At 33.1% G+C, this 21,782-nt stretch overlaps 3 protein-coding genes across 3 annotated transcripts in view; 1 reads left to right on the top strand and 2 right to left on the bottom strand.

The window, feature by feature from the left end:
- Positions 1–1,357: 1,357 nt before the first annotated feature.
- LOC112090962 lies at positions 1,358–1,693 on the bottom strand. Its single transcript, XM_024163518.1, has one exon. It carries the CDS (start codon positions 1,691–1,693, stop codon positions 1,358–1,360), a length of 336 nt encoding a protein of 111 aa, XP_024019286.1.
- Positions 1,694–3,625: 1,932 nt separating this feature from the next.
- LOC21392328 (nucleobase-ascorbate transporter 12) lies at positions 3,626–7,500 on the top strand. The gene is made up of 7 exons (XM_024163516.1): positions 3,626–3,648; positions 3,691–3,826; positions 3,950–4,000; positions 4,101–4,388; positions 5,425–5,659; positions 6,264–6,550; positions 6,777–7,500. Exons 1-7 carry the CDS (start codon positions 3,626–3,628, stop codon positions 6,996–6,998), a joined length of 1,242 nt encoding a protein of 413 aa, XP_024019284.1. The 3' UTR covers positions 6,999–7,500.
- A 12,845-nt stretch (positions 7,501–20,345) lies between these two features.
- LOC21392327 (arogenate dehydratase/prephenate dehydratase 6, chloroplastic) overlaps positions 20,346–21,782 on the bottom strand; it is a 1,709-nt gene continuing 272 nt past the window's right edge. Inside the window, exon 2 of the mRNA XM_010094894.2 lies at positions 20,346–21,749. Coding sequence (XP_010093196.1) covers positions 20,371–21,654 — 1,284 coding nt within the window. The 5' untranslated portion in view covers positions 21,655–21,749 and the 3' untranslated portion in view covers positions 20,346–20,370. The remainder of the gene's footprint in view (positions 21,750–21,782) is intronic.

Genomic DNA, 21,782 nt, shown 5'->3' with positions numbered 1-21,782 from the left:
TATTTTTTCTATTCTTAAAAATGCTATAACTTTTTCGTTTTAATTCTGATTGAGATGATTTTTTTTTCTATGCGTTGACAACGAAAAGACGAATAAAACCCGACCCATATACCCTATTAAAATTTTTCATCAGCATTAAGTTTTTATTAAAATACTATATAAATACAAATTCAAGTTTTGACTCACTCAAACACAAACTCAAAAAGATTCTTATCTCAAACCATAACTCAAATGTATACAACCAAATACAAACTCAAGTTACAAGTTCAACTCAAGTTATAACTCAAATTCAACTCAAGAATTATACTCAAGTTAAACTCCAAAAGAACGAGCCCTTAGTAGCTAACTCAACCCCTAAAAGTCCAAAATGCCTCTCCAATTCAATAAAATCAAAGATAACAAAAAGTCTTGTGACTTCTTGTCCAATGACTCCCAAAGAGAAGCTCAAAATATAGCCATTTCAGATCCGCCACCTTTGACTTTGTCTTCGAAAATTCTTCTATTCCTTTCTGTCAAAACAATCCACAAAATTGCAAGCACTAACGCTTTCCACGAGACCTTTCCTTTACTTCCATTGTCAAAAGCAAACGGAATGTCTTCCATTAACGCCAAATAACTACTAGGACAAATCCAATAAAATCTGGCTGCCGTAATTAGTCTGCTCCATAACCTCCATGTAACTCTGCAGTGAAGAAATAAATGGTCGGCTTTCTCTCCATTAGCACTGCATAACACACCAACTTTGCGAAAGCAACATACGAGGATGTTTCCTTTGAACCACATCACATGTGTTTAACTTTTTACGATAGCACAACCAAGCAAAGTCCATGACTCCAAAGTGAACACAAACTTTTCAGATAAAGTTATAAGCTGAATTTTGTGAAATATTGATCAAAGAATGAACGAAGTAAGCACAGGTAAAACCCTCCACATTTGGAATCCAAACTTTTTTATCCTCCACTTGAAGTCTGGGAGGGAGTCTCCAAGACTTGTGTTAAGGCTAAAAACTCCTCCAATTCACTCTCCCTCAAAATTTCTTTTGAAACCCAACTTCCATCTCCAATCTAACTCAGATTTTTGTATTGACAGAGTTGGAAAACCTAAACTTTCTAGGAAATGTGAATGCTAATGGCTGATCACCAACCCATAGATCCTCCCAAAAACTGACTTTAGAACCCTCCCCAACGTTCCATTTAACTTTTTCCAAGAAACAAGACACTCCTTGTGAAATACACTTCCATAGACTCTGATGAGTCCCCGCAAGACCAGGTTGGAATCCTAATTTTTAGGCTGAAGCCTGTACATACTCCAATTCCAAGGCCCCCATTCTTTTTACTTAACGCTACCTTTCTCCAAGTCACCAAACAAATCCGTTTTCGGTTCCTTGTCCCCATCCCAAAGGAACACTCATTCCTCGTTCCAACACATTCGTTACAAAAACCAGTAACTTAAAAATGGACAAATAATAAATGGGAATATTTGACAAAACTGATTGGATCAATGTTGGTCTCTCTCCCTTAGACAGAAGACCTTTCTTCCAATCATCCAGCCTCTTCCCCACTTTGTCAATTACCGGCCTCCAAAACTCCTTTGACAAGGGGAATCCCAGCGGTAATCCCAAATATTTTATGGGCCATACACCAATGCCACCACCCACACTTGCTGCAATATCAAGAACTTCCTGCTCCTCCATGTTAATTCCAGCCACAGTACTCTTTACTCAATATTGATTTTGAGACTCAAACTGTGGCTGAAAATCTTAAATATGGTGGAAATATTACTGAAATTCTCTCTACCAGCCCCTAGGAAAAAAAAGCGTATGATCTACAAATTGCAAGTGCGAGACCATATCTTCTCTCGCCCTCTGATCAATATTTATTTCTGTAGCAAAATTAAAGTTCTTTTTTGTTTATTATTCCATTACAAAACACTTGCAATGTCATGACCATGTGAGAGTAGGCGACAAATTTTTTTGCTTATTGATTTGTTGACTAGAAATATTGCCTTTTATTCTGTTTTTCACTGTATTAATAATGAATTTCCTATTGTTTATTGGCCTCCTCAATAGTGGAATATCCTTTTAAAAAAAGATTATTTATACTTAAACAATATACAGAAGAAGAAAGCAGAGATAATCCATGCCTAGCAAATATGATTTGTCCTGCAGCAAACAGTAGGTTGAACTCACCCTTGCAAAACCGGCTTGCAAGGTGAGGGAACCCAAAGGCTTTAATCATTCCATGCGGGACTTTTGGTATCTAACGTTTCAATTCACTGGGCTTCGATATTCGGATCTCTACCCAAATCTTAGCTTTCAACCCATTCATGAATTTACCCTCCAACTCTGACACATCGACTGCCATTACCTCAAATTGGCGTTGGTACTCTCTAACAGTGGTCTCCTGACTTGCACTAAGAGTTTCTCACAAAGATTACCTTCTTGAGCAGGCTGGAATCATCCTGCTATATTTGTCTTCAGCTCCGGTCAGTTGCGGATTGCATGTAGTCTGTCTTCCCACTGGAACCAAGCCAAGGCTTCTCCGTCAAGACTCACTACCATAACGTCCAACCTCTCCATCTCACTCAGTCGATTCATGGAAAAATATCTCTTTGCTTTGAAGATCCATCCATTTGGATTATTTCCCTCTAACACCGACATATTGATTTGACGTACATAAAATCCGATCGGCTTCACCCATCTTGAGGAGCTCCGTCCTTCTCGCCATTTTCCTCGTACAACCCCATATATTTGGTGGTGGCTAGTTAGTTGTCGGCGTTCGTCCTCAATCATATTCGCCGCATTGTCGCATGAGCTCAGCCAACTTTCCCAGTATCATCTCCATCCCCTTCTCCAATTTAGGAACTTTCTGCGGATCCTCCACCAGATTTAATTCTTTATGAGCTCCTTTCACCCCTTGTATCCACTCCGCCATTCAAGTGTCCAATTGCTTCCTAGCCATCTGAGAATCGTGCTTCGATACAACCAATCAATGCCCATTATCAGCCAACTCAGCATCTCAACACGTTCATAACCCTTCTTTTTATTATGCCTACTCCTCACTTAAGTGGACCATAAAAGAGGCTTATCATGTTACACTAAGATATCGAGTCCCATTTGGTCCGGTGCAAGCCAGTATTTGATAGGGTGTCACTTAGATCTTCCTTGCGTGTTGAGTTCAGAGAGTTGTCTTTTTGACATTTTGTTTACCATTGATCTTCATGTTCATGTCAATGAAGTGTAGACTTTGGTAGTCTTTATATGATAATTCTATCAAGAATTTCTGACTGTTTTAATAATCTTTTTTGTACTTTCTATTGCCTGTTTTTTGTTGCAATAATTCCAAGTAATCTGCCTTTTTCCTGTGTTAGTACTACATTGTTTTCAATACTATATGAATCTGTTACTGCTTGGTTTGTGAACCACTTTAGTCTTTCTTCACTTACTGTTTTTGTTTTTGTTTTTTTTTTTCATCTTTTATTATGTTCTGTTTTTGTGTCCTTTTCTTTTCATTGTTCTTGTGCTTGAAAAGGAAACTTGAACCTTGGCCAGGCTTGTGGCATTGGATCACTCTGGCTTTTGTTTGTATGAAAATTATGCACTGTATTAAATATTTGCTTGGCTTCAATGGATTTTCTTGCTCGTCCCTGGTAGCTAACATTCCACGATTGCCTTTGCTTTTCACTTTTCAGGTTGATCAATCCAGTCGTTGTGTCACCAACGATTGCTGCTGTTGGACTTTCTTTCTACAGTTATGGTTTCCCTCTAGTTGGTAACTGTCTTGAGATTGGAGCAGTGCAGATACTATTGGTTGTTTTATTTTCTCTTGTAAGTTTACTGAAGCTACTCCTGATTTCTTTTTCCTCGTGGGAATTTTTTTTCTCATGTAGTTCAATTTTGATGGAAACTCTTATTTAATTTAATTTTATTTTATTTTATTTGCTTCTGCAGTACCTGCGTAAGATATCCATTCTTGGGCACCGCATATTTTTAATATATGCAGTAAGTGAACTTTTTTCCCGCCATTTTCGTTTTGTATTCAAGAAGTGCTATTGCTCTTTCCTTTTGTGAGATTGATGTGTTGGTTATGTCTAATGGCCAGGTTCCATTGGGTCTGGCAATCACATGGGCAGCTGCTTTCTTACTTACTGAAGCTGGAGCCTATAGTTATAAAGGTTGTGATATAAGTGTACCTGCCTCAAATCTAATATCTGAACATTGCAGAAAGCATGTTTCAAGGATGAAGCACTGTCGAGTTGATACTTCTCATGCGTTAAAATCTTCCCCATGGTTTAGGTTTCCTTATCCCTTACAATGGGGTACTCCGGTCTTTACCTGGAAAATGGCTTTTGTTATGTGTGTAGTATCCATAATCGCATCAGTTGATTCGGTTAGTTTCCTCATGCTTGTTATGAATTGATTTATGGGATCTAATTGTTTTATTACAAGTTAGACTTCCATTCATTTTCAAGTATTTTTTAACTACTTTTTGTTCTCAAATTTATGGCTTATCTGTGGATTATGACACCTTTAAATGCTGTGAGAAAATTTCAATGATTGATGCGAGTGAAGTGAAGGGTTTGCTTTTAGAACCATTAAAATAATTAAAGAAAATTTTGAACCCTGCTTACTTTTGTCAATATAAATATTGGAGCTTATGTTAAGACCAATGCTTGCTTTTAAAACCACTAAAATAAGTAAAGAAACGAAACAATTATTGGATTGAGGAGGTTGTAGTTTCATAATTCAACTAGATGGTTAAATTCAAGCTAAAAAACAACTCAAGCAATGAAATATATGTATTTTTTTCTCTAGTTATGGGAATGATTTTTGGTTTATGTTTTTGGCTGTTAGATATGTTGAGTGTCAATATGATTGCAGTATACACCATTACGCTGATCCCCAAAACCATTAGAATATATAGAAGTTAGTCCTAGCAACTCCTTTTGTTGTGATTTGGTTGAATTGGGGATACTAATTTACACACAAGGAAACTACTTGAGCAAGGATAGAATGACAACACTTTGCTTTTACATTCATCAAAATTCTGTATTTTTGTTTGCCTCTCATCCCTCTAGAAGTTTATTTAGGTTGCTTCAGCATCATGTACGGTTCCCTTGAAACCCATATATTCATTTCAGTTATTGTTTGATATTAAATCTTTTTAAATTCATTGTCAATGTCGTAATATTAAAGCTTTTCTTAATTTATTGCTTGCTGTAGGAAGTTCTACACTTTCCTCCGAAGTTTTGTAATTACCCTGTTTCATGTTTTGCTTTGTATTGAAATTTTTAGGTTGGTTCATACCATGCTTCTTCATTGTTGGTGGCTTCTAGACCTCCTACCCCATGTAGGAAGTTCTACACTTTCCTCCGAAGTTTTGTAATTACCCTGTTTCAGGTTTTGCTTTGTATTGAAATTTTTAGGTTGGTTCATACCATGCTTCTTCATTGTTGGTGGCTTCTAGACCTCCTACCCCTGGAGTGGTTGGTCGAGGGATTGGTTTGGAAGGTATTTCAAGCGTCTTGGCTGGCCTATGGGGTACAGGAACTGGGTCCACAACTTTAACAGAAAATGTGCACACTATTGCTGTGACTAAAATGGGAAGTCGCAGAGCAGTTGAATTAGGCGCATGCGCTCTGATCGTCCTCTCCCTGGTTGGTAAGTTTCAATAGAGAAGCCATTTTTCAAATATCGTTGACACGATGCACCAGCTAAAGCACAAAATCTCCAGATGTTCCTAGTCAGAGACATTTCAATTGAAGTCAATTATATGTTTCTCTTTTGTCTTTCTTCCACCACGCACCAAAAAAGAAAAAGAAAAAAAATTATGAGAACATGCTTTTCTTACAAGTAACAACCTAAAGATATGCGAAGAATAAGAAAAACTGTACTGTCTGGATATTATGTGATGAATATATTTGATGGTTTGAAATATGGATTCCAACTTTCACTCAGATTTTGGCAGTGTGATCTACTGTCACTCCAGCATAAATTATCCCCCTTCTGCTACTCTCCACATCTTACAGTATTTTACTTCATGCGTATCTGTCATTAACTTTCAAACAGTCAGTTTTCGATAGGCATGTTTTCTGTACTGGGGTGGGATAGTGGATTTGAAAGTCTTCACGTCACTATTAGGGATTACAATGGCCCTTGCACAACCTGGGCATTTGAAAAAATGAAAGATACCTTAATTCTGTTGCTAAATTTTGAATGTTCTCAACTGTTTTGTCCTACCATAATATTTCATCTTTACGTGCAGGTAAAGTTGGAGGCTTCATTGCGTCAATCCCTGAAGTCATGGTTGCTGCCCTCCTATGCTTCATGTGGGCGATGCTTGCTGCTTTAGGCTTGTCAAATCTACGTTATAGTGAGGCTGGAAGTTCTCGGAATATAATCATAGTTGGATTATCATTGTTCTTCTCACTTTCAATACCGGCCTACTTTCAGCAATACGGCATCTCTCCGAACTCCAATTTGTCCGTTCCAAGTTATTTTCAACCATACATTGTTGCTTCTCACGGGCCCTTCCGTAGCAAATATGGAGGGGTATGTTCAATTGACCATTCTCTCGTAAGAAGATGTGTCATTCCTTTCTGTAACCAAGAATAATGTTTCCTTATGATTGGCATGTGTTAGACATATTTCCACTCCCCTATTTGGTTCTTTTTTATGGGCTTGGAGTTTACATAAAGAGAGTTAGATTATTGATATTGCAATCATGACAAGTTCATACCCAAATTAAGCAACTTCTAACAGAATGTTACCCTTTCAGGTAAACTATGTCCTGAATACATTGCTATCTCTACACATGGTGATTGCATTTCTAGTGGCTGTAATTCTAGATAACACTGTACCAGGTAGCCGGCAAGAACGCGGGGTGTATGTATGGTCTGAATCTGAGGTTGCACGAAGAGAACCTGCTGTTTCTAAGGACTATGAGTTACCCTTCAGAATTGGTCGGGTTTTCAGATGGGTGAAATGGGTTGGCCTGTAGGTGATGGTTTCCCTTGTTGTAGGCTATTATAATCTATCACGACTGTCTACTTACCACGATGCTGCAGGAATGATAATATTGTATGATGATCATGGATGCAAGTCACGGGACTCTGTCTGATGCGTGATTTTTGGTCCGAATTCCATTTTTTCTTATAAGAAGGTACGTCTTAGGATTTTAGCACTTACAGAGATATTCGTGTACATTTGAGGAAAGAAGGATCTGGCTTGTGTTGTTATATTAGATTCTGAACTTTGTATTGTATGTACGATGTAGTTTCTAGTCACTTGAAAATGTCCGGATGGACATTGTTCACTTGGTTGAGAGAGCTTTGGTTCATGTATATGTAATATTTTTTGTCGAAATGGTTTCTTTCGAGACCCGACGGAAACGAGGGGAAGATTCATTGTGGAAGTTAGGACCCAACCGCATTGTGGAATGTTTTTCTTTCTTGTACATGCTACATTTTTATGGTGTTTAAATATCCTCTAGATTTATCGCCTCTTTCTGTTCACGTTGTAATTGAAACTGACAAACAGCCTGTGGAAATGCTCAAAGAAAAGAACAAAGTGGAATTAGCAGATGTAAGATTATGGCTTTCTCTAATCTCTTTGAAACGAAGGAAATATTTCAATTCATGAGTTTCTTTTATTGTTTATATATTAGTTTTTTTCCACTTGTTTTTTTATCAAACTTTCTTCTTTTTCAATTTTACTGCATGTTGGTTGGTCATTATTTGCACGTTTTGACGTCTAGATAATAATTGGTTTTGTTTGTGCATATCGCTTTGTCAACTTTTTTGAATTTTTTATCATGTTCCTTGTATTCACGCAGGCATTTGGCTTAGACAAATTTTTTTATGTAATCTTTTTGTGATATTTGTAATTTATTGGACATTGTAGCTCGGTCACCTAGCAAAAATTGCCCCAGCTCATCACTATGAAAACAACTACACCTATCAATAAATAAATATTAAATTAATTTTAAGTTGCGATTATTTTACCGATTTAAGTTTAAAATTCAAGTTTTGTTACAGTAAAAATTCTGATAAACAGTCATATTTAATTTTTTTATTACAGTGAAAAATTTTCACATAAAATCACATCTCAACTCGAATTAAAATTTTAAATTAACGAACTAAACGGCTTTTATATCTTTATCTTTTATCTTTACTATATTAAAAGCGGCAATTGCTGCCTTGCGTTTCGTAAGAAATGTTTCGTCCCTATTTCTTGGAGGCAAAACGTTCTTTTTTTATTTTATTATTATTTCTTTTTGGCTCTTTTGGCCTTTTCTCTTTTACTTTTACTCCCTCGTTGCTGTTCGATGTTGCTCCTGTTAAGATAACTTATTTTAGTATGTCCCTGTTTATTTTACAACTCCATTTTCTAGATGCTTCTTTGAAATATATACTTTTTTTTCGCTCCCTTGCTCATATCAAATTATGTTGTTGGATTTTTCTAATTACACTACGGGTTCTTATTGTGTACAATTGCATGAAACAATAGGAGGAACAACTAAAATATATATATATATATATATATATACACACACACGTTGAAAGGTTTAGGCGATAATTAAGAAATATGGTAATATCACTAGAATGTTGAAGAACTCATATTTTATCTAGGGTCAATCGTAATCATATCGTGCATTAGATTTTTTTATAAACATAATTATAATGGACATGACGATTTTGTAATTGGCCTTTTTGCTAACATTTCGTGATGATGTGAAGGATGATACTTCAGTATGTAAATATCTTCTTAAATTTTTTGGTACTCGATTCATTCATTTAGCTAAGACGTATAACAATCTAAATCTTAATCAATATGATTTTCATTAGTGACTAATATGGACAATGTTGCTTATTGGAAAGCTCGGACCTCTTGAGGCAATTTCGAACGCAAACGTCAATATTTCGTGTTTAGAACAAAACAGCATAAAAGTAACGTGTATGGTTTCTTATTCTATTTGTATTTTATTGTCATAACGCGATTTAAAATGTTATGTATACTTTTTCATCGTAATTGAAACTTGTAAAGGTAAATTTAATTTTTTAAGTAGTTTGAAGTTGATAAAGTTGTATAGCATGTGCTAAATTTAAAAGGGAAAAGAAAAAATGTATTGATACGAAAATTTGAAAGTGATGCATTTATTTAGTATTGCATGCGTCCCTTTGAGATGTTGGGCTTATATGTGGTTTGCACGCTTTCTTTTTTAGTTAGTTTTTGAGAATGAATTCTATTCCACGTTAATTTTACGTGGTATGAGAATTAAGAGATCGTTCAGTAAGAGGATTCGTTCTCTGATTCGAATCATAATTTATAGTTCGTTACAGTATTTTTTTTTCATAAAAAACACACATAAATCAAAAATAATTATAATTTCATAATTTTAATTCATAAACTAAACGAGCTCTAAACTTCTTACAAGCGATATTAAATTAGAACTAAGTTACTTTATTGGGCCGCTAAAGGACAATCTAGGAGAATTAAGGTATAGCACTTTTGGGAGACGCCACTCCAGAGTGATCATCATGTCCCAATGATTACCTTACGGTGACTTTAGTTTATTACCTTAACGTCCGTTTAATTCGTTAAAAATGTGATTTTATACGAGTATTTTTTATTGTAGTAAAAAAATTAAATGTAATTATTTTTTATAGCTTTTTACTATAGTAAAACTCAAATTTTAAACGAGTTTAACTTGAGTATAATTCTTGAGTTGAATTTGAGTTATAACTTGAGTTGAACTTGTAACTTGAGTTTGTGTTTGGTTGTGTACATTTGAGTTATGGTTTGAGATAAGAATCTTTTTGAGTTTGTGTTTGAGTGAGTCAAAACTTGAATTTGTATTTAGATAGTATTTTAATAAAAACTCAATGGTGATGAAAAATTTTAATATGGTACATGGGTGGGGTTTTATTCATATTTTCATTGTCAACGCATAGAAAAAAAAATCATCTCAATCAGGATTAAAACGAAAAAGTTATAGCATTTTTAAGAATATAAAAAATATTATTCATTTATTTGAGTTCGAGTTTCTGAACTCGAGTTGAAGGGGAAACTTGAACTCGAGTTTTAATCCTGAACTCGAGTTCAAACTTAAGTTCAAACTTAAAAGAATATAAATTTAAATAAAATTAGAACTCAAATTATCTTTTTTTGAGTTTTTAGACAACGAAACACACCCAAAATAAGCGCCTAAGACGTGAATGCATTGCGCGTGGGGATGGAAACGGAAAGCAAAGCATAATAAATAAAATAAGGAAAAAAATAATTATAAATAATTCTCTATTTTTAATTATTAAATTTATCTCATAAATTACTTATTTTATATATTTTTTAATACGATATAATTTTAATTAAATTTAATTATCAAAAATTGATTATACTGATAAACCCACTTACCGAGAAAGTCCTAAAATAAAATTACAAAACCAAACCAACCAAAACAAAGGAAATGCCGACGTATGCGTCAAGAAGAGGTGGAGAAGGCGTCATATGATTGTGAAAGTGTTCGTCTTTCTCAACCACAATTCTCACCTACCACTTCCCAACACTATTCCCCACCAAACCTTTTTCTACCCTTCACGTCCTAACCTTTTTTCTATTTTTTATTTTACGTATTATTATTGTTATTGTTATTACTCTTTCACTTGTTTTTATTTTTTTACATTTTTTAAAAAATAAAAAATAAAAATAAAAGAGAAACGGTATTTGGCACAATTAAATATAATAAATAAAAATAAAAACATTAATATATTTTTTTACACCGAAAATAATCTCTTGATAAAACTACTAAACGTATTTTTAAAAATGATTTATGTCTGAGATTGAAAACGTTTTCATTTTCATTTGCATACAAAAAATAAAATCATTTTGAAACGAATTTCAAACGCACCCTTCAAATCACCCTTTTTCTATGTTATTAATTTGATTTGTTGTTGTGATATTCCTCTTGTTTTTCTTCTTTCAGCTCTTCTTTATTCGTTCTTGGAATATACTTCAGTATCAAATCCCTTTTTTTTTTTTATCTATACATACCTACTAAATGCGAATGAGTTTTCATGGTCCTGCGAAACGTTTCGCATATGAGAATGTGATGGTGGTACTTCTCACTAAGCTAAGAACCAATGAGTTTGGGTGGATTTTAAATGTGTTCCTCCACATGTCTTTTATATTTCTCCGTTTTTATTCTTTATAATCAACGCTGATGCCAAAAATGTGTTGCACTTTCAATAATTATTTTGATAATAACATGTTATTGAACTTTGACACTAATTAAGAAAAACCTTAGGTGGATTGATGGACACGTCGGTTTGCTTCATAGGTCCGAATTGAAAATTTGAATCAAAATTTAAATTGTTGTGAGGAAAAAAAAAACACTATAATAAAAATATTTAAATTGTGGTTAAACTTAACAAAAGAATCAAAATTACCCGTGTGAGCAAACGAGCATCTTAAAATTATCTTCGAATATACCATCCTCCTATAGCCATTCCTTCCACACACAACAAAAATAAATAAAAAATAAATAAAAAATAATGCTCGAGTTTAAAAATGTAGTTGATTGTCTATATTAAAGATGAGTTAGGTTTAGTGAGATATGAAATCAATTGAAACTTGAAGCAATTACATGTTTTCCAAATTGGTTTGGTTGGTGGGTACATGAGCAAAATAAAACCAAAAGGAGTGCAAAGAAGCCAAGAGTTTTTATATTCGTCATGAGTGAAAAAAGAGTTTTATATTCTTGTGTTAAGCAATTGACTTGTTCGTACTAAAAAAAGCCATCGAAATTGCCCGACTTTGGACTTTTTAGCACTTACTTCGTTTGGTTGGTGAGAGCATGCCCAAAAAGGCTTTTTCAACCACCCCAAGGCATGATTTGCTTTCAAGTGTACTTGCTAATTCTTTCTCTTCAAAAATATTATACAAAAATAATAATGGCTCATTTATTTCACCGATTCGAGTTTAGAATTTAAATTTTATTACAGTAAAAAGCTCTCACATGAAGTCACATCTAAACTCGAATTAAAAACTCGAATCAGCGAACTAAACGGGCCCAATAAAATAACCAAATTCACAACAGCTAAACAAAATAGGAAGAAAGAGGGAAATAAACTAAACGGGCCCAATAAAATAACCAAATTCACAACAGCTAAACAAAATAAGAAGAAAGAGGGAAATAGGTCAATACTTGAAATGAATTAAAATTAATAGGCCAATAGTTTACATAAGTTAATAAATAGGCCAAATTACTGTTTTCATCCATAACTTGTCTGGTTATAAACCATAACTTGACAAGTTATTATCCATAATTCACGGTTTTTATCCATAACTTGTCTGGTTATGAACCATAACTTGACAAGTTTATCCATAACTTATCTGGTTATAAACCATAACTTAACAAGTTATAGCCTATTAATTTCTATAACTAAAAATTGGCCTATATACTTTCTTAAACTTTTCATATTGGCCTATTTTCTACTATTTCCCAACAAAATATCACATACCCTAACTTTTTTGGGCCAACTTATTCGTATAACAAAAATTGCCATTTTCCTGTTAGTAAGGATTTATTTTTTCTACCATAAAATAAAGCATTCACCAATTAAAAATTATAGCTAGCAACAGGAGTTTATATTCAAAACCCATTACCATTTAAACTTAAAATGATTAAAAAAAATTACGACATCAATCAGGAGCCAAGTTTTTATTCATTTTATAAATACATAATTACATGTACAAACTTTGAATTTCACTCCTTCTTAAAAAAATAAAAATAAATAAAAAATAGACTTTCTCCTATACACTAATATGCTGGTAGGCCAGTTTTTATGTCCATTAAATATACATAAAATCACATAAAAATCAAAACGTATATAAATCTAACGGTTAAAAAAATTTAACATACTGACCCATTATGTGTACTAGAGAATCTCTCTAAAAATAAAGACAAAACTTTGAAACTCACTCTCTTTATCAAACATACAGGTCAAAACCTATTTTTGATGTGTAGTTGCAACTCCGTTACATCTAGATTTTAAATTTTCCACCCTAAACTATATTTACATATTCTTATAAAACATTGGATCAAAATGGCTATATAAAAGACACTATTGTCCTTTAGAAATAAAGAAACAGTGGCTCACTAGAAAATAACTCCAGATGTAATAACTTCGATTTTTTTTTTAATAGCATTTGCGACCATCCATCTAACTTTTAACAAAAAAGTGTACATGCATTGCACATGCATCAATATTCAAGTGTAATTAGGTAAACTAAAGTAGTTTATTAATCTTTTCATAGGAAATAAATATTTAGATAACAAACAATGGATGCCCTTCAACCTCAATGTTGGTCAGCCTCCTTATCGTCACTCATCACTCATCCCTCCTCTGGTCAGCCGCATGACGGTGTGGGCTCGCGACATGGCCACCATGGAGGCCCTCGAGAGGCGGTAACGGCTATGGTGCTCCTATTTCTTTTTTTGAGTCTTTAGGTTTTTTTCGTTTTTTAAGAGTGTTCTTTTTTAATGATATTTTAGTAAATTTGACACACAAAAAGGCGTTCATACACTTTTTCGTTAAAATTAGATGGAATTTTTAATTTGGTTAGACTTTTTAATAAATTAGGAGTTTCGGGACCATATTGTCAAAATTAAAAGATCAAAAATTAACTCATCAATTACTAATATGTCATGAGAGTAATTGCAGAATTACTCTTAAATCTATTCACATAACTATTTTGACCAAATCTAGCATTAAGAATGAAATTTGTGCAATTATAAAAGACAGGTGACTAACTCTGCATTTTTGGAAACACGTGAGAGATTCTGTGTTCAAACTGCAAGAGCTCATTTGGTTCATAAATTAAAACCATAAGATTAGAATCATTTTCGATTTACGTGTATTTTTTATGAGAAAAAATATTAAAACTATGAATCATTATTTAAATTAAAAAATGAATCCTCTAATCAAACGGGCTCTTGAGATTTTTTGTATTATCCCAGTTAAAATTATGTAATGAAGTTCCATAAACAGATAAATAAGCAACATTTTTTATTTTTTTGAGGGTATAAACTAAGCGGTATAAAATGAACGTTTTCCGTTTCTGGAAAAAAAAAAAAAAAAACACACACACATATATATAATGAACGACAAAATGTCTCTTCTGACATTGTCACATGCTCTAACGGTCAGCCAACCACGTGTCCTGCAAATTTTTGCTACTTGCATGGGACTAGTTTTTTATTTTATTTTATTTTATTTTATTTTCTGCAACAAGAAACAATGCATGTGCCTTTACTAAAAAATAAATAAAAATAAGCACGTGCCACGTGCAATACCCAAGGCTTTGCCAAATTTTGAATTCCTTTTAAGCACGTTTTCTAAATATGATAAGTAGATATGTGTATTATTAATAAGAATCCCACGGCAAGGAGAAACCTTGATCCAGAATGGATGCATTTTTCCACAAACGTGCATTATAATTTCTGCAATTCTCAATCAAAATTAAATGAATGTACTTCTAATTTGAAATGAGGATGATTACAGAAAAAAGTCTAGCCGCTCAGATGTTTACCAAATTTTTATGCTCCCAATTTGTTAATTTCTGAGTAATACAATACTGCTATATATATAATATTTGTCAATCTAAAGATTATGTCCTATATATAAAAGCCTTAAGCTCCATTTATTTTGTTAATTCGAGTTGAAAATTTAAATTAAAAAGTAAATTTATGTAAAAAAAATAATAATATAAAAAATTAAATTTAAATTTTTATAAGAGAGAACATTATAATAAAAATATAAATTGTGATTCGAACTTAAGCTCCATTTGATGTTTCGTCACTTTTTTTTTTTAAACTCCTTTTTTTTTTTTTACATTTTCTATTTTTATTGCTGTTGTCATGTTCTTCTTTTTGTGAGTTTTTTTTTTTTTTTTTCCTGCAAAAAAATTACCTTCGTTTTGTGAGTTTATCAAATCCGTTCCCTTTAGTTATTGCATTGGATGGTGCTGTTGGCTTTTGCTGCAGCCTAGAGGTTTATATATTAAAAAACAATTTGTTTCTCTTTTTACTAAGTTTAAGGTACGTTTGGTAGAAGGGAGAGAAGGATAGGGAGAAAGAATAAGTGAACATTTGATTTATGAATTCAGAATTATGATTCAAAATAATTTTAGGTTTATGTGTGTTTTTTATGAAAAAAAATATTATAATGAGTCACAAATCATGATTTAAACCATGACACGAATCATCATACCAAACACTCTCTAAATCTTTTATTTAGTAAAAAGAAGAACAAGAGGGATCTTTTCATACCCATCATTTTCAATCATTCCATTGATAGAAAGATCTAATCAATTTAGCCAAAATTAAAACAAAATGATTTGTTATCCTTTATAAGTAATTATTAATAAATAGTAATATAGACAATATAATAATTAAATAAAAAATAATTATTTGTCCTTTTAACTCTAATTCTTCGTATTAAACGACATAAAAGATTATTATGATCTTCTCTATTTTTCACATTCTCCATCTCTTCTATCAAACTAAGCCTAATGACGAGGGGAAAAACTGGAGTCCAAGTTGAATTGAAAAAACATTACATATATACTAGCTATGAAATAAAACTTTGTGTTTGTAGCTAGCCTACACGTTTATAATAATTTGTATTTTTTTCTTTTTAAAATTTTTTAATAATAGTTTGTCTAATTTAAGATTTTAACACATCCCTTTTCATTTCCAAATAAAAATACTATTATTTTAACAAACTAGACGGTAAACTCACAAAATATATCATGTTCCTCTCTTTTAACAAATATAAGCTATATTTTTTTTTTTTTTAAAAAGTACACACTAAAAATGTAAATATGTTTTTTTTCCTTCTTCTTTTTTTTTTTTTTTTGAGGAGTCTTCTATATGATACTACCTTTATAATTCATCTAAAATATTCAACTACAAGTAAACTATAATTTAAAACTAAATTTATCGCTTATGAAAACAGTAAATATTACTCGAAAAATAATTTATAAATAATTTAGATTACAATGAAATTAACACTTAAGAGAATAACTAGAAAATGTAACATCATTTATTTTCTTTATTAATCCCCACATGCAAAGCACTTGATTCCCCTAATAACGCCTAAAAATGTCAAATGAGTTAGCTTCGGCAAAAAAAAAAAAAAAATGTTATATAATATGAAACTTCAAGATTTCATTTAGTTAAAAAAAAAATATTACTATAAATCGATTAGTCTTTATATGTGTTGTAATTCGTATTTAGTGGCATATAACATGCTACTCCATGACGTATAAAATTGCCGATTTAGTATATAATTATTTGTAAAGAATGAAAAAAAAAGAATTATTTGGGAGAGATTAGAGAAAATTAGTGAACTTACTCTTAGATTGCATAGGTGTAGATTATTACTCTTTATTATTGATTTATTATTCTTTGAGTAATGTTAAGAATACCGACTCAAATCTCAACTTTTGTGTGCCGACTAATATGACATGTGAGTTGTCATCTTTTTATTGATAGATGTAATTTTTTCATTAATTGACATGACAATGTTTTAAATATCTATCAATATAAAAATAACAACTCACATACTACATTATTTAGTATATAAAATTTGAGATTTAAATTAGTGTCCTTAGTATTATTTTTATCTTTTTGACTAATATAATTGTCACGTACCCAATTTGAAAAATATAATTGCCACGTTAGAGTTGAACTCAGGCAGCAAAGCAATAAAATTGTAGAGTAGAATACAAGGAACACTCACCTAATACCATCCACTAGAGCGATTAATTTGGCATCTTGTTCAATTAGGGGAATCTGAAGCAAAATCCAACTTAGATTAAGGGTTTAATTGTTTTGATTTTAATTAAAGATGACAAATTATGTCACGTATCATGCGTCATGAGGGGATACTTGAAGTTCCTCATATGCAAGTTTTCAGCCAATCCAAAACAGGATTATTGACACTTAGAAAACATTGATTGAAACAAAATCCACATATGACTAGTGACATAAGAAAAGACGGACTATTTCTGAATTTTAACAAAAATAATATATATCCATCGCGTGAAAATAGTTACGTTATATGTAAAATTTTATCTTTGTTGCTATTAAAACCGATTAAAAACTATAATATCTAACACATATCGTAACTATTCATGTAAAATTTATGTAGCAATAAAATCATTTTAGTACTTTCTATTATAGTAAAATATCTCGTTAGTTCATGTGTTTTTAATAATATTAAAATTATACATTATTCTTGTGTTTTTAATAATATTAAAATTATACGTTATTCTTAAAAAAATCTGAGATTGGTTTTTGAGACATAAAATGTTCATTATACCCTTTTCACAAATTAACAATACACTAATATTGTTTTTTTTTAAGTTATGAAAATACTTTGAAACAATTAAAAACTAAAAATACAAATAAGTTAAAATGTTTTTAGAAAATATTTTTAAAGTTATTAGTTTTGAATATTTATGTCCAAAAAATTAGTCTCCATCTACTAAAAGAAAGTTTCTTTAAATTAGGTGAAGGTATTGTTTTAATATTATTGAAAATACATGGTACCAATGAGATTTTTGCTATAACATAATATATCAAAATAATTTTATCCTTTTTCTTTTATTATGCAATAATGATGTAACTATCTATGCTAAATTTTATAAATCGTTCGTTAAATTTATTGTTAGAGATTGACCATGTTCATTTTACCGATTTAAATTTTGTTACAGTAAAAAACTCTCAAAAATAGTCGCATCTAACTTTTTTACTAGAGTAAAAAGTTCTTACATAAAGTCACATTTCAACTCGAATCAGCGAACTAAACGGCCCCTAAAACTGTTAAAAAAATGAAAATTTAAAAACTAAAATATGGCTGAATTAAAAATTGAGATACCAAAATGTGACGAATACTTAAACGGACTAACAGAACTATTAACCTCAATAAAAATCATTGCTCCTTTTCTAGAGAGAGAGATTGGGGAAACCATTGCGCAAAAATCAACTGAGTTACCCCAGTTAGGAATCATCTTTTAGAGAGAGAGATAGAGATAGATGGGGGAAACCATTGCGCAAAAGTCAACTGAGTTTCAACGTTGGTATCTTATTTTGGGACAACATTAATCTGGAAAGATTAGCATGTCTTAAAAAGCAACATAAATAAAGAGGTTTATATGAGAAACTTTACACGTATTACATAGAAATAGTACATTTAATTAGTAAATTCGCGTCATGATTCGAATCATAATTCGTGATTCATTATAATATTTTTTTTATAAAAATACAAGTAAATAAAAAATAATTTTAAATCCATCAATTAAATGTCCACAACCATCTAAACTCTAAAAGCCGCAAGGAGTGAAACTTTAGAAGATGACGATCTAAACTTTAAAAGAAAGTAGGATAAGACTTACTATTCTTACAGAACAGTTGTAAAATAAGAAATAAAAATTCATGCACAACATTAATCTTTTGATATTTGCGAAATCAATATTTACCGATATTTTCTCTAAATTTTGACGGAAAAATTTTATATTTAAAAGATATTTCAGTACCTCAAAAACGCCAAAATTACGGTGAAATTCAAATCCATGATATGTTGGACGTTGAAATCATTCCAAGACATGCAAACATAGAGTAATTAGAGTCCAATCTCTTTTACAACTTGAATCACAACTTCATTTTTTAACTACGATTTACTGTAATATTTTTCTCGTATAAATTTATTTTTAAATTTAAACCCGTAAAAAAAAGAGTGCCTAAATTTCATAGCAGATAAAAAAAAATATAATAAAGTAACAAAACTCGACACTTACTAATGCTTAAAAAATTATATTATATTAATAAGAAATTCTCCATAAGAAAAGTATTTCCTTTTTATTATCCGATAGAAAAAGACTTTCGTCAAAGGTCATAAAAGGTCCGCTTAACAGAAATGCAGGACTTGAAAAGAAACTGCCAGTAGAAGTCAATCTAGCAAACCAGACTTGACAAAGAGAAGGTTCCGGGCAGGAGTGGAGAGCGCAAGCAAATTGCTGCGCAAGTGTCACTGCTTAGCGCATTGGCAATGCAAAAAATTTAGAGGGTGGTTAATATGAGGATTTGTGATATATTTAAATTATGATTCGTAACTCGTTATAATATTTTTTCTCACAAAAAATACACATAAATTGAAAATAGTTCTGAATTCATAATCAAATGCCCACTTAGTTTTAAAGTCTCGTTTGTTTGGTTTTTTTTTTTGGTATATAAAATCACTACTCTACACCGAAACAAGGTCTATAAAACTAAAAATGCGTTTAGAGTAAGGATCCGTATCATAATTCGGATTATGATTCGTGACTCACTACCTTATTTTATCTCACAAAAACCACTTATAAACTGAGAATTATTCTGAATTATAGTTCTAAATTCATAAATTAAACGCCATATAAATAATACGATAGGAAATGACAATTTATAACTCATTTAATTCTCACGTTTAAATGAGTGATTTTGATTTTTAAATTTAAATTTTATTAAAGAACCTTTAACGAGAATTTTTTTATTCAAATTTTTTATTATAAAAAAATACCGCAATAAAATTAAAATCATAATTTTAAATACGTAAAACAAATAAAATTAAAATTACTTAAAATTTAGCTAATTAGCGCTTTAGGAATCCTCTCATGCTATCTAGTACTTTCTAAAAGTGATACTTAGCACCCCTACAAAGACTTTACAATTTTATTAAAGAACCTTTAACGAGAATTTTTTTATTCAAATTTTTTATTATAAAAAAATACCGCAATAAAATTAAAATCATAATTTTAAATACGTAAAACAAATAAAATTAAAATTACTTAAAATTTAGCTAATTAGCGCTTTAGGAATCCTCTCATGCTATCTAGTACTTTCTAAAAGTGATACTTAGCACCCCTACAAAAAACTTTAAAAAAAAAAAAAAAAAAAAAAACCTTTACGATCTTGCTTTCCAACTACCAAAATTGAATAACATACAAACAGAGGTGGCTGAGGAGCCAAGACGTAGACGTGTTTGTTCTTCAGTATTAACATTCTCAGCATTGCTACACGGCAACAACCACTAATCTTCCTTGATGGACATTGTCAACTAGAATTTCTTATAATATTAAAAATTTATGTACCCAAACAACAACTTCCAAACTTCTGCTTAGTTTGCAGAGGAGATTCATAGAAGAATTAAAAATTCCCAAATAATAATTAAATTAAAAAAAGAGGAAAAAATTCGAATTAAATTTTCTTGGTGTGAAAATAAAAATAACAATTTTTTTCTTCAAAAAAAAGAAAAAAAAAAAGAGAGTAAATGCTAATCTCCACGGGAGGGGCACCAAGGCGTCATGTCCATTGGATAACTCCCCAAGACCCTCAAGAAGGACGTGAACTCCTGAACCTCAGCCAGCGCGTTCTGTGCCCTAACCTCCGCCATGGACGCCTCGAAATCCACGTAGAACATGTACTCGAAGTGCTTCGCCGTGCCGACGTTTGCGTCGTCGACGAGCCTAATCGGATGGTTCCGGTGCGGCCGCGACTCGATCTTCGTCAGGCTGATGTTCCGGAACGCGAACGCCGACAAGACCTTGAACAGCACCGACGTCCCCTTCTCGTGCGCGAACACGATGCTCGTCTTGAACGGCCGATCGGTTCTCGGAATAATTGGCTCCCTCGCCAGCATCACGAATCTGGTCACATTGCTCGAGTCGTCATGGATCCCGTCCGCCAGGATGTTCAAACCGTACAGATCCGCGGCGCGTGCGCTTGCAATCGCCGCCGTATCTCTTAGGTTGTTGGCCGCGACAAACTCCGCGGCTCCGGCGGTGTCATCAACTGCCTCACGCGCAACGTTGAGGCCGAGTTTCGTCAGAGTCAGCTCGCACTGAGCGAGTGCCTGAGGGTGGGAGATCACGCGCGTGAGGTACTCCTTGCGGACTCCAGGTAGGGCCAGGAGGCAGTGGTGGACGGGGAGCTGGACTTCTCCGACGATGTGGAGACGGTGGCGGAGTAGGAGATCGTAGTTGCGGTGGATCGAGCCGCCGAGGGAGTTCTCAACAGGCAGAACGGCGCGATCGGCGAGCCAGAGCTCCACGGCCTGGAAGGCGACTTCGAATTGGTCGCAGGGTATGGCCTCGCAGTTCGGATAGGCTTTACCGGCGGCCGCCTCGGAGTACGCGCCGGGAACTCCCTGGTAGGCTACGCGGACCTGCGAGCCGTGCATCGGCGCCGGAGAGAGATCGGTGATCGTCAACGGGACCGGCTTGTTGTTGGTGACGGCAGAGACCTTGTCGATCGGGACGAGGTTTAAGTCCATGGAGGCGGCCTTGTGGCCATTGACGGAGGCGACGTGGTCAGCGCCACCACTGGAGGGTTTCTCCGTGGGTTGCTCTTGGCCTTGGGAGATGACTTTGCTGGCTAGAATGGCGCAGGAGCTCTGCCAGTCGGCGCGGCTCGATCCGATGCCGTTTGGGAAGCTCACGGACTCCGACCGGTAGGCGCACGATATTCGGTTCGGTTTGAACCGGCCGAACGCGGACCGCTTCGGCTGGATTAGCGGTTTGAGAGTGTTAGGTGAAGAAGACGGTGTAATGGCCTGCATATTGAACTCGGAACTCCCAAATCTATAATAGACAACAGAAATGAGAGAAATTTGTGGGAGTGTTTTTTTTTTTTTTTGTCTTTGTTTTGTGAAATGTTTTTTTTTTTTTTTTTTTTTCGGTTTTGGGG

The sequence above is a fragment of the Morus notabilis genome, unplaced genomic scaffold, assembly GCF_000414095.1.
Source record: "Morus notabilis unplaced genomic scaffold, ASM41409v2 Scaffold507, whole genome shotgun sequence".
NCBI classification, from domain to species: domain Eukaryota; kingdom Viridiplantae; phylum Streptophyta; class Magnoliopsida; order Rosales; family Moraceae; genus Morus; species Morus notabilis.
This window is presented reverse-complemented; position numbering and strand designations above follow the sequence as displayed.